The 13,500-nt window shown below is 40.2% G+C and overlaps 1 protein-coding gene across 2 annotated transcripts; it reads left to right on the top strand.

Moving 5' to 3' along the window:
- The first annotated feature begins 1,058 nt into the window (after positions 1-1,058).
- On the top strand, positions 1,059-13,173 carry LOC139557782 (cytochrome P450 2K1-like). Of its 2 annotated transcripts, none has more exons than XM_071372962.1 (8): positions 1,059-1,558; positions 5,512-5,674; positions 7,541-7,690; positions 7,786-7,946; positions 8,076-8,255; positions 8,382-8,523; positions 10,964-11,290; positions 11,812-13,173. In XM_071372962.1, the coding sequence occupies exons 1-8, from the start codon at positions 1,352-1,354 to the stop codon at positions 11,997-11,999; spliced, it is 1,518 nt and encodes a 505-aa protein (XP_071229063.1). In that variant the 5' UTR covers positions 1,059-1,351; the 3' UTR covers positions 12,000-13,173. The 2 variants fall into 2 exon arrangements, with proteins under 2 accessions (XP_071229063.1, XP_071229064.1); XM_071372963.1 differs by having other exon boundaries at positions 1,068-1,558; positions 11,721-11,954.
- Positions 13,174-13,500: the final 327 nt, after the last annotated feature.

Below are 13,500 nucleotides of genomic sequence, written 5' to 3'. Positions count from 1 at the left end.
TCTTACATAGGTATTCCTCTTGACCAGATGGGTTAGGGAATTGTGCAGTGTGATTGCGATTGCGTCGTCTGTGGACTTATTGGGGCGGTAAGCAAATTGGAGTGGGTCTAGGGTGTCAGGTAGGGTGGAGGTGATATGATCCTTGACTAGTCTCTCAAAGCACTTCATGATGACAGAAGTGAGTGCTACGGGGCGATAGTCGTTTAGCTCAGTTACCTTAGCTTTCTTGGGAACAGGAAAATTAAAAAACTAAATACTACATAGTTTCCTAAGAATGCAAAGCGAGGCGGCCATCTCTGTCGGCGCCGGATGTAACACAACTATCAGTTGTGATAATGCGCTCATATAAGAATGAATTCCTGCATACAGCAATGAACTATACATTTTTACAGTGTTTTGTTTTGCGTTACAACACAAGAGAGGAAATGTTTGTCAATTGAAGAGAACAAACCACTGACTCCTAAAACATTAAACGTAAAATGTACAGTTCATTGCTTTTTGCAGGAATCAAAACATTAGAGGGTATTGGCCAGTACGTGGTGAAGGACCAATAGAAACACGCAGCCTTTATTTAGTGAACTTTACACTGCATAGAACTGTCCGAGACCTTTCGTACAGTGACACAAAACACAGTTACAGGTGTTGCCAACTGTAAACATTGGCAAGAGGCCAATCTGAAGCACAGGTCATTGAAACGATACCAGGCTAAAAATCATTCAGATTATCTCTCTGTTCCTGTGTTGGGTCTTTACTGACTTTGTTTTAAATCTTATCAACAGATCACTATTTATTCATTGAATGGGAAATTATTTAACTGAACTGGTGAAACTGAATTATTTATGGAAAACCACACTCAGCCCCGCCTTAATAAAACATTTGTTTGGAAACTGTTGTCTGCCTCTACTTTGTGTAGTTTGACTCAGAGCTCTCTATACTCATTGGCATTCACATAGGGTGGTGTAGGAGGCACCCTGTTACAGACGAAGCAAACACACAGAGCTATTGCCTAATCCCCCCAACAGGTTGTTCCTCATTCTTTATCTCCTTGTCTGCAGTTCTATTCAGTGTTTTAACCAGGGTGTAATAAAGAGGAACATCTCTCAGGATGAGGACAGGCATAGTGACCTTAATTAAATTATGATCAGACCATGCTATAATTTAGTCACTGATCTGCAGGGAATGTGTTGTGCAGGCTTGGCAGTACTATTCTTCTGTTTCTCAAGATGCCTAGCTCCTCCCCCAAGGTGGTCCGTCCTCTACATAAGAAGAGCTCCATAGGCAGGCTGTTGTGTATGAGCACAAGCGGTCTCTCTTTTTAGCCCAGGGTAAGGTGTAAAAGATCCGATCGAGGATGTCTCTTATGGAAGGTCTTCTTCTCCAGGCTCCCAGCACGGTGACACTGCTGGGGGCTGTGCTGTTTCTGCTCGTCCTCTACCTCCTCTCCTCTGGTTCCAGCTCTGAGGAACATGGGAAGAAGCCTCCAGGACCCAGGCCGCTGCCTCTGCTTGGTAACTTGCTCCAGCTGGATCTCAATAGGCCCTACCAGACTCTCTTTGAGGTGAGATATTAATAAGTCAAAAGCTTGCTTGCTTGAACTATTCAATTTCAAGTACCTCCTTTCAAGATATTGACTCACAGTACCCAGCTAGCACATTTGGTTTATTGAAGTTGTGGGAAAGTATGTTTTTTGTTTCATATTATTTGTGGGAATGAAGCCATATGTTTCCTGACCGGTAAAAATAATGTTTGTTTAACCCTTGTGTAGTCTTAACATTCTGTATACTCCCCTTGTCCTAAGGGTAAAAAAGGACCTGCCTTCACTAAACCCCTAAAATAAAGCAGCTCAATTGAATTTTAAACCCCAAATTTATTTTGCATGAAGAAACAAGCTGTCATTCGTCATAAACTTTGTGAATATCTGGGTTCTTCCTCTTCACAATGCAGAAAGACTGACCAGTGGACACCACTCGTGTTTAATACAACACACCTGTCATCATTGTTTTCTTTACTAAAGTAGAGCTTTATTATTATTATTATTGCTAAAGGTACTGCATAGGTGTAAACATATTTTGTTTTGCAAGAGATAGCACTTGTAAAGTCGAAGAAAGTAGCAGAAATGTGCAGAAAGTAGTTTTGAATGTATTTTATTGAATGTAAACAATAACAGTCTTGAACGTTTTTGGAAACATAGTGATATATTCTTATATTCTGTACAATGAGGAATTACACTACAAAATACTAGTCTTCTCCCATCTTATATTCTGTACAATGAGGAATTACACTACAAAATACTAGTCTTCTCCCATCTTATATTCTGTACAATGAGGAATTACACTACAAAATACTAGTCTTCTCCCATCTTATATTCTGTACAATGAGGAATTACACTACAAAATACTAGTCTTCTCCCATCTTATATACTGTACAATGAGGAATTACACTACAAAATACTAGTCTTCTCCCATCTTATATACTGTACAATGAGGAATTACACTACAAAATACTAGTCTTCTCCCATCTTATATTCTGTACAATGAGGAATTACACTACAAAATACTAGTCTTCTCCCATCTTATATACTGTACAATGAGGAATTACACTACAAAATACTAGTCTTCTCCCATCTTATATTCTGTACAATGAGGAATTACACTACAAAATACTAGTCTTCTCCCATCTTATATTCTGTACAATGAGGAATTACACTACAAAATACTAGTCTTCACCCATCTTATATTCTGTACAATGAGGAATTACACTACAAAATACTAGTCTTCTCCCATCTTATATTATGTACAATGAGGAATTACACTACAAAATACTAGTCTTCTCCCATCTTATATTCTGTACAATGAGGAATTACACTACAAAATACTAGTCTTCTCCCATCTTATATTCTGTACAATGAGGAATTACACTACAAAATACTAGTCTTCTCCCATCTTATATTCTGTACAATGAGGAATTACACTACAAAATACTAGTCTTCTCCCATCTTATATTCTGTACAATGAGGAATTACACTACAAAATACTAGTCTTCTCCCATCTTATATTCTGTACAATGACGAATTACACTACAAAATACTAGTCTTCTCCCATCTTATATTCTGTACAATGAGGAATTCAACTACAAAATACTAGTCTACTCCCATCTTATATTCTGTACAATGAGGAATTCAACTACAAAATACTAGTCTACTCCCATCTTATATTCTGTACAATGACGAATTACACTACAAAATACTAGTCTTCTCCCATCTTATATTCTGTACAATGAGGAATTACACTACAAAATACTAGTCTACTCCCATCTTATATTCTGTACAATGACGAATTACACTACAAAATACTAGTCTTCTCCCATCTTATATTCTGTACAATGAGGAATTACACTACAAAATACTAGTCTTCTCCCATTTTTTACACCATTGCCCCCACCCACAAGGTGTATAAACAACAACAGTAATAAATAATAAAATAATATAATAGGTACAAAACAAAAACATGAGGAACGTAAATCAATCAACTATAACTGCTCCAGGAACACCCACCTCTTGTTCTGCTTATCAGGCATCCAGGTAGGGTTGATCTTGTTCCATATCACTAAGGCATTGTATGAGAACACATCAATAATGTTATGGAAGATGACCAGGGGCCAGCGGGCAGTCATCCTCCTGCAGCTGTAAGTTCCAATCACCTTGTCCAGTTTGTCCACACCTCCTTTGTTGTGGTTGTAGTCCAGGATGATTTATTTATTTATTTTACCTTTATTTAACTAGGCAAGTCAGTTAAGAACAAATTCTTATTTCCACATTCTTGTTCCTCTTTGGGAGGTAAGAAACTAGAGTGGTGGTGGGGGTGAAGGCAAACTTTGATGAGAAGGCCTCTCACTCCCTTGTTGTGAGGAGTGCAGGGGGGAGCTCAGGCTTGTTCTTTCTAACTGTGCCAACCATGGTGATCTTCCTCTTCAGGAGCTGCTGGCTGAGTTCAATCAGTAGCACATAATCTACATTTCTCATTGTGTGTGTCTTTGTGGTTTTTGTGGTGTGTAAATGATTTGATAACTGCCGGGTCAGTAATTACCCTAAGACAATCTTTGTACCCTGGTGGTATACAGCTTTCATGGATATATTAACAAAGGCAATGTTAAAAATTTTCTAATGTTGGGGTCACTTTAGGAAAAGTAATCACATTTAAAGTTGAATGAAATATCATTCAGGCAGTTTACTCTGTTGTTAAACATAGTGGCGGGTCATTTTTTAGCCTTAAGACAACACAGGGTTAAAAGTTCTGACATTTTGCGGAAAATGTTGGATATTTTTTGTTTTTTTAATAACTTCCGTATAAATTTCGCTGAATGTTTCAATAAGACTTTTAATAACACTGCTTTTAATAACACTGCTTTTAATAACACTGCTTTTAATAACACTGCTTTTAATAACACTGCTTTTAATAACACTGCTTTTAATAACACTGCTTTTAATAACACTGCTTGCTTATTTTGTGTTTGCTTTTTTGAACTGTTTGAGCACAGACAGGACACATGGAATTTAATTTCATAAGGCATTAATAATTAAACACATTTATTTTTTATTGTGACAGCATCAGTGAGATTCAAACCTTTAACCCTCTGTTCTCTATCAATGGAATTAGTCCACAGCATCACCAGGATCACTAGCATGCCATGTTTTTTTAAATCATACAAATCTGTTAATTGTAGCGTCTTCAAACAAACCCCATTTCAAAGGAAACGAGCACTCATTAAGATCAGGTGTGGCCAATTAGTGGGCGCAGCCATCACACCCAAACACACTTAACAAGATAGAAGATAGAGAGACTTTTGTTGATGCTGAGAATGAAATGTATGTTTTTAAAAAACATTCTTAGAATTTTCTCTGAATGTTATTAAAGTTTTCTTGTGGTTTTTATGGAAAGTTTTCTAAACGTTCTTAGAACATTTTGAGAACATGACTTTAAATAAAACCTGTACGAATCATTATGATGAAGTACTGAAATTCCCACAGAAGAATGTTGTTTCTCAACGCTCTTGGAACAATTTAAGAACATGATTTTAAATAGATATCTATGGGAAATGTTATGCTGAGGGACTGAAATTCCCACGAAGAACGTTATTCCTTAATGTTCTCTAAACTATTTGAGAACATTCCTAGAACACTACCAACATGTAATTCATTTCTTAAATGGGCTTAGACTGTTCCAAAGCCAAGCAACTATACAGCACCATTGCCAGAAATATGTGGAAGGTTGTTTTAAAAATAACCATATGATAACCACGCTCTCACCAAGCTCTATGGTTCTCAGAACATTATGCGCTAGCTGGGTATTTACATGATCAGTCATTCATTTCTGGAAGGTAACGCAATAAACTTGTTTGTCAAACACTGACCTCAGAGGTTCATAGGCTCACATTTTACGAGGCATTTTAATTTGAATGGAAAGGATCTTATCTGTCTAAACCTGGTCTTTTGGCTTATTTTATGTTCTACAGCTGTCCAAGAAATATGGCTCGGTGTTCACAGTTCACATTGGACCCCAAAAAGTGGTCGTTCTCGCAGGATACAAGACAGTCAAGCAAGCACTGGTCAACCATGCAGAGGAGTTTGGGGACAGGGGCATCAATCATTTGTTTGGTGAATTAAACAAAGGACACGGTAATGTCAGATAACTTAACTGATTCTCAGGCCTACTACTTTGCAAACCTTGACAATGGACAGTTAAGCAGGCATGCTTGGTGCCATACTGTGAAAACCAACAACAATATACAGTACCAGTCATTCAACGTTTTTTCTTAATTTTTTTACTATGTTCTACATGGTAGAATAATAGTGAAGACATCAAAACTATGAAATAACACATATGGAATCATGTAGTAACCAAAAAAGTGTTAAAAAAAATATATATATATTATATATAAGAGATTCTTCAAAGTAGCCACCCTTTTCCTTGATGACAGCTTTGCATACTCTTTGCATTCTCTCAACCAGCTTCACCTGGAATGCTTTTCCAACAGTCTTGAAGGAGTTCCCACATATGCTGAGCACTTGTTGGCTGCTTTTCCTTCACTCTTCGGTCCAACTCATCCCAAACCATCTCAATTGAGTTGAGGTCGGGTGATTGTGGAGGCCATCTGATACGGCACTCCATCACTCTCCTTCTTGGTCAAATAGCCCTTACACAGCCTGGAAGTGTGTTTTGTCATTGTCCTGTTGAAAAACAAATGATCATCCCACTAAGCTTAAACCAGATGGCATGGCGTATCGCTGCAGAATGCTGTGGTAGCCATGCTGGTTAAGTGTGCCTTGAATTGTAAATAAATCACTGACAGTGTCACCAGCAAAGCACCCCCACACCATCACACCTCCTCCTCCATGCTTCACGTGGGAACCACACATGCGGAAAATCATCCATTCACCTACTCTGCGTCTCACAAAGACACGGAGGTTGGAACCAAGCATCTCAAATTTGGACTCATCAGACCAAAGAAACGATTTCTACTGGTCTAATGTCCATTGCTCATGTTTCTTGGCCCAAGCAAGTTTCTTATTATTATTGGTGTCCTTTAGCAGTTGTTTCTTTGCAGCAATTCGACCATGAAGGGCTGATTTAGGCAGTCTCCTCTGAATAGTTGATGTAGAGATGTGTCTGTTACATAAACTCTGTGAAGCATTTATTTGGTCTGCAATTTCTGAGGCTGGTACCTCTGCAGCAGAGGTAACTCTAGGTCTTCCTTTCCTGTGGCAGTCTTTATGAGAGCCAGTTTCATCATAGCACTTGATGGTTTTTGCGACTGCACTTGAATACATTTTTCGTATTGACTGACCATGTCTTAAAGTAATAATGGTCTGTCGTTTTTCCTTGCTTATTTGAGCTGTTCTTGCCATAATATGGACTTGGTCTTTTACCAAATAGGGCTATCTTCTGTATACCACCCATACCTTGTCACAACACAACTGATTGGCTCAAACTCATTAAGAAGGAAAGAAATTCCACAAATTTACTTTTAACAAGGCACACTTGTTAATTGAATTGCATTCCAGGTGACTACCTCATGAAGCTGGTTGAGAGAAGGCCAAGAGTGTGCAAAGCTGTCAGCAAGGCAAAGGGTGGCTACTTTGAAGAATCTCAAATATAAAATGTATTTTGATTTGTTTAATGCTTTTTTGGATCCTACATGATTCCATATGTATTATTTCACAGTTTTGAAGTCTTCACTATTATTCTACAATGTAGAAAATAGTACAAATAAAGAAAAACCCTTGAATGAGTAGGTGTGTCCAAACTTTTGACTGGTAGTGTACATGATGCTCTTCTGTGTTCAACCAACTCTAACAACTCCAAATATCTTCCAAATAGTTTATTCTCTCCTGACTTCATAAAAATATGAAGAACAAAACACATTTTGTTTGAAACCTCCTACTTCCATTAATCTGTGCTTCTTAAAATTGATTTGTATTCCTTTAAGAATGTCACTCAACTACTGCATCAGAACAGCATTGTTCTACTGTACTTTTTAATAGGTATTGTATTTGCCAATGGAGATTCATGGAAAGAGATGAGACGCTTTGCCCTGACAAACCTTAGGGACTTTGGCATGGGCAAGAAAGCGAGCGAGGAGAAGATCATTGAGGAAGTTCGCTACTTGATTGAAGTGTTTGAAGAACACAATGGTAAAGTTCTTATATCAATAACATCAATCAAAATAAGTCTTAATCTTTTCTCAGTTTTTCGAATTTCGGTTCTGTTTTTTTGCTCTTTGTCACAGGTAAAGCATTTGACACAACTCAGGCAATGAATTACGCTGTCTCCAACATCATCTGCAGCATTGTGTACGGCAGCAGGTTTGATTACTCTGATCCACGGTTCCGACGCTCGGTGGATCAGGCTAATGAGTCCATCCGACTCGGAGGATCTATTTCAATACAGGTACGATACCGTGCTTATCATGTTTACTTTGAGAACAATGACAGACTGGTCACACTAGATTAAATTAGTCCAAGTATAATATATACAGACAAAATAGAAGGTAATTTTTGCTTTGCTTTTTATTCAAAGTTGTACAACATGTTCCCATGGTTGGGCCCATTGCTGAAGAACAAGACACTTATCATGAAAAATATTGCTGACAACAAGGAGGAGATGAAGGCGCTGGTGAGGGGGCTGAAGGAGACTCTCAACCCGCAGATGTGTAGAGGCTTCGTGGACTCGTTCCTTGTCCGAAAGCAGACCCTGGAGGTATAAAGAGTTATTACAGTTATAAGCATGTCATTTCTTGGAGTGAATAACTAGGGGCTCCAGGGGGAGATGATTTAGAAATAACTGCTCTTGTTTACTGAAACATGTTTGTTTATGTATTAAAAGGAATCAGGCAACATGAACTCTCATTACCACATTGAGAATCTCATACAGACTGTGGCCAACCTGTTTGCTGCTGGTACCGACACCACCGGGACAACCATGCGCTGGGGTCTGATGCTCATGGCCAAGTACCCCGATATACAGGGTAAGGGTTGATACTCATACACTCACCTGACAAACACTTCTCATACAGTGCATTTGGAAAGTATTTAGACCACTTCACTTTTTCCACATTTTGTTACGTTACAGCCTTTTTATAAAATGTATTCAATTGTTTTTATTTCTCATCAATCTACACACAATACCCCATAATCACAAAGCAAAAACAGGTTTTTAGAAATTTTTGCAAAAAACTGAAATAATACAGACAATGCTCTGTACTTTGTTGAAGCACCTTTGGCAGCGGATACAGCCTTGAGTCTTCTTGGGTATGACGCTACAAGTTTGGCACACCTGTATTTGGGGAGTTTCTCCCATTCTTCTCTGCAGATCCTCTCAAGCTCTGTCAGGTTGGATGGGGAGCGTCGCTCCACAGCTATTTTCAGGTTTCTCCAGAGATGTTCTATCGGGCTCAAATGCGGGCTCTTGCTGGGCCAATCAAGGAGTTTCAAAGACTTGTCACGAAGCCACATCTGCATTGTCTTGGCTGTCTGCTTAGGGCCCGTTGTACTGTTGGAAGGTGAACCTTCGCCCCCAGTCTGAGGTCCTGAGCACTCTGGAGCAGGTTTTCATCAAGGATCTCTCTGTACTTTGCTCCATTAATCTTTTCCTCGATCCTGACTAATTTCCCTGCCGCTCAAAAACATCCCCACGTCATGGTGCTGCCACCACCATGCTTCACTGTAGGGATGGTATTGGCCAGGTGATGAGAGGTGCCTGTTTTCCTCCAGACGTGACACTTCACATTCAGGCCAAAGAGTTATTGGTTTCATCAGACCAGAGAATCTTGTTTCTCATGGTCTGAGAGTCCTTTAGGTGCTTTTTGGCAAACTCCAAGCAGGCTGTCATGTGCCTTTTACTGAGGAGTGGCTTCTGTCTGGCCACTCTACCATAAAGGCCGAATTGGTGGAGTGTTGCAGAGATGGTTGTCCTTCTGGAACGTTCTCCCATCTCCACAGAGGTACTCTGGAGCTCTGTCAGAGTGACCATCAGTTCTTGGTCACCTCCCTGAACAAGGCCCTGCTCCCCCGATTGCTCAGTTTGGCCAGGCGGCCTGCTCTGGGAATAATCTTGGTGGTTCCAAACTTCTTCCATTTAAGAATGATGGAGGCCACTGTGTTCTTGGGGACCTTCAATGCTGCAGCCATTTTTTGGTACCCTTCCCCAGATCTGTGCCTCAACACAATCCTGTCTCTATGTACAATTCCTTCGACCTCATGGCTTGATATTTGCTCTGACATGCACTGTCAACTGTGGAACTTTATTTACACAGGTGTGTGCCTTTCCAAATCATGTCCAATTAATTGAATTTGCCACAGGTGGACTCCAATCAAGTTGTAAAAACATTTCAAGGATGAAAACAGGATGCACCTGAGCTCAATTGCGAGTGTCATAGTAAAGGGTCTGATTACTTATGTAAATAAAGTATTTCTGTTTTTTATTTTTAATACATTTACAAAAAAATCTATAAACCTGTTTTCACTTTGTCATTATGGGGTATTGTGTGTAGATTGAGGACATTCAGGAAATGTTTTTACTTAATCCATTTTAGAATAAGACTGTAATGTAACAAAATGTGGAAAAAGTTAAGGGGTCTGAATACTTTCCGAATGCACTGTATATCCACAACTCAATCTCTTATAGCTCACTTATATAATGTGTGCAAACTCCTCTATCTGTATTCTGTCTCTAAATGTTGTCTGTCACTAGCAGCATCATATTAAAATTCTGAGTATCTGAATATGTACTTGGCAAATAAAGGTGATTCTGATTTGAAGGACCTTTGTACAGACAGTGTATGATTGTGGTTATGTAAGACAATTACGGTTTTACTCGCTGTAAACATTGGCAAATTTCCCACCTGAACCACAGGTCTTTGAATTGAATCCAAGTTTTTTTTTTTTTACCATTATTTTACCAGGTAAGTTGACTGAGAACACGTTCTCATTTGCAGCAACGACCTGGGGAATAGTTACAGGGGAGAGGAGGGGGATGAATGAGCCAATTGTAAACTGGGGATTATTAGGTGACCGTGATGGTTGAGGGCCAGATTGGGAATTTAGCCAGGACACCGGGGTTAACACCCCTACTCTTACGATAAGTGCCATGGGATCTTTAATGACCTCAGAGAGTCAGGACACCCGTTTAACGTCCCATCCGAAAGACGGCACCCTACACAGAGCAGTGTCCCCAATCACTGCCCTGGGGCATTGGGATCTTTTGTTTAGACCAGAGGAAGGAGTGCCTCCTACTGGCCCTCCAACACCACTTCCAGCAGCACCTGGTCTCCCATCCAGGGACTGACCAGGACCAACCCTGCTTAGCTTCAGAAGCAAGCCAGCAGTGGTATGCAGTTAATTAGATACAGGCTGAAGATCATTCAGATTTTACAGTAACTTTATCCCTTCCTCTTCCTTTTTTTCCAGACCGGGTCCAAGAGGAGATAAGTAGAGTCATAGGAAGTCGTCAGGCCTTGGTTGAGGACAGGAAGAACCTGCCCTACACGGATGCAGTGATCCATGAGACCCAAAGACTGGCCAACATTGTACCCATGTCCATCCCTCACACCACCAGCCAAGACATCACCTTCCAGGGATACTTCATCAAAAAGGGGACTGCTGTGTTACCTCTGCTGACGTCTGTCCTGCAGGATGAGAGCGAATGGAAGAGCCCTCACACCTTTAACCCCGCCCACTTTCTGGATGAGGAAGGTCGATTCGTCAAGAATGATGCCTTCATGCCCTTCTCTGCAGGTGAGTCCCATTGTTTGTTTCCTTGTTAACACTATCATTCAGCAATGAACTAAATCTGTTATCATTCTATGGTGCTCAATTAACTAAATCTGATATCATTCTATGGTGCTCAATTAACTAAATCTGATATCATTCTATGGTGCTCAATTAACTAAATCTGTTATCCTCATTGCTTTAGCTCAAAGAGAGTTGAGGGGATGGAAATGACGTTGAAGCAATGTGGAATAGACATTGAATTGACGTCTGTGCCCAGTGGGAATATTGATATTTGTCAATTATAGGAACCTTTATTTACACATCTATTGTCCTCATGCTGTCTTCCTCATCTTCCTCTTCCAGGTCGTAGGGTGTGTCTAGGAGAGAGTCTGGCCAGGATGGAGCTCTCCTTTTCTATTGTCCTCATGCTGTCTTCCTCATCTTCCTCTTCCAGGTCGTAGGGTGTGTCTGGGGGAGGGTCTGGCCAGGATGGAGCTCTCCTTTTCTATTGTCCTCATGCTGTCTTCCTCATCTTCCTCTTCCAGGTCGTAGGGTGTGTCTGGGGGAGGGTCTGGCCAGGATGGAGCTCTTCCTTTTCTTCACCTCCCTCCTGCAGCGCTTTTGTTTCTCTCCTCCTCCCGGGATAACAGAGGAGGATCTGGACCTCACACCATCCCTGGGGTTCACCCTCAGTCCTTCATCTCACCAGTTGTGTGCTGTGAGCAGGGTCTGAGATGAAAGTCTGGGTCCAATGTATATTACACACTAAACTCTCAACTTTAGACAAACACACTGCAGGAATATGCTGGGAAACTATTTTGTCACTGCCCATGGACATGAATGACATGAATATATACCTGGCTACAGGGATCTGAGGTTTAAAGTTGATTGGACCTAAATGAACTGAAGCAGCTTTGTAAACCATTCAGAGGGGTTTTGCAGTTCTAGATGCTGACACCTTTATGTCTGAGGGGCAATTGTTTAAAACCATCAATGTTGATCTAGAGACATACACTCAAACAACCTTTTAGGGATACCCTAGGTGGGGTCCTCAGTAAAATGTCAATGTCCGCAGGAAGTGTACGTTATGATTGAGAGACCAAACTTGGACTTTAGGATCCTATTCTTAGACTGCAAGTGCCCTTATCCCCACTGAGGTCCATAGAGGTCATATCCTTACCCACCACTCCCAGGATAATATTATTGGTTTGTAATTCAAGAATTCAAGAATACAGTCCTAAGAAAGGTCACATTTGTAATCTGAAAATCCCCAAAATATGGTCTAAAATATGGCCTATAAAAAAATATGGCCTATAAGAAGTGTAAACTGTAAACTAGTGCCCTCTATACTGCTAGTTGTACTGTCAATACTTGGCACTTTTTTACAGTACAACTGTATGACCTTTTTCCACAGGTCCTTCTGACCAAAGAAACTCAGACATTTCAACAACAAAAAATACCAATCATGGGGAAATTATGCAAATGTTTAATATTCTTTAACTTTTTAGTGCTGTCATTCATTTATTGAATGACAAATACTAAGTGCTAGTTAAGGAAAGGTAGACACATTGGCACTTTTTGAAAGCTTTTCTAAAGATATGAAAATAGATAGCTATGCAGATGTATATGCAGATGATTGTTTATGTATCAGTAATGTCACTTGTCACTTCAATCAGGAACGTGCTGGGCTGGAGTGGGTGAAACAGTGTCAATCACATCCAAACATGGGAAACCAGGTGTTTGGTGTCGTTCCAGTTGTCCCATTCCGGTCATCACTATGAGCCATCCCAAACTCATCATTCTCACCTGAGATATATGTTAACCAGTTAAATCCATTGCTGATGTTGTATATTTAGCTGGAGGAAAATAAATGCAATTCAACTATCAAATAAATAAATACATGAAAATCTTCTTTATTTCAAATGTTATGCACCCTTAGAAAAAAGGGTGCCAAAAGGGTTCTTCGGCTGTCCCCATAGGAGAACCCTTTCCGATTTCAGGTAGATCCCTTGTGGAAAGAGTTTTACATGGAACCCAAAATGGGGGTTCTACCTGGAACCAAAAAGGGTTCTTCAAAGGGAAGACAGAATAGGTTTGCACGTCATTCTTGAGCAGAGGGGGCAAAGTTCTCCCCAAATTTGTGGTATCCAATTGGTAGTTACAGTCTTGTCCCATCGCTGCAACTCCCGTACGAACTAAAGAGAGGCGAAGGTTGAGAGCCGTGCGTCCTCCGA

The sequence above is a fragment of the Salvelinus alpinus genome, chromosome 28, assembly GCF_045679555.1.
Source record: "Salvelinus alpinus chromosome 28, SLU_Salpinus.1, whole genome shotgun sequence".
Lineage (NCBI taxonomy): Eukaryota > Metazoa > Chordata > Actinopteri > Salmoniformes > Salmonidae > Salvelinus > Salvelinus alpinus.
The sequence above is the reverse complement of the archived record's forward strand: the minus strand, read 5'-3'. Positions and strand labels throughout refer to the sequence as shown.

Coding starts and splice junctions, on each gene's coding strand:
- LOC139557782 (XM_071372962.1), top strand. CDS start 1,352: ATGTCTCTTATGGAAGGTCTTCTTCTCCAGGCTCCCAGCACGGTGACA. Junction 1,559..5,511: donor CCTACCAGACTCTCTTTGAG/GTGAGATATTAA, acceptor TATGTTCTACAG/CTGTCCAAGAAATATGGCTC. Junction 8,524..10,963: donor CAAGTACCCCGATATACAGG/GTAAGGGTTGAT, acceptor CTTTTTTTCCAG/ACCGGGTCCAAGAGGAGATA.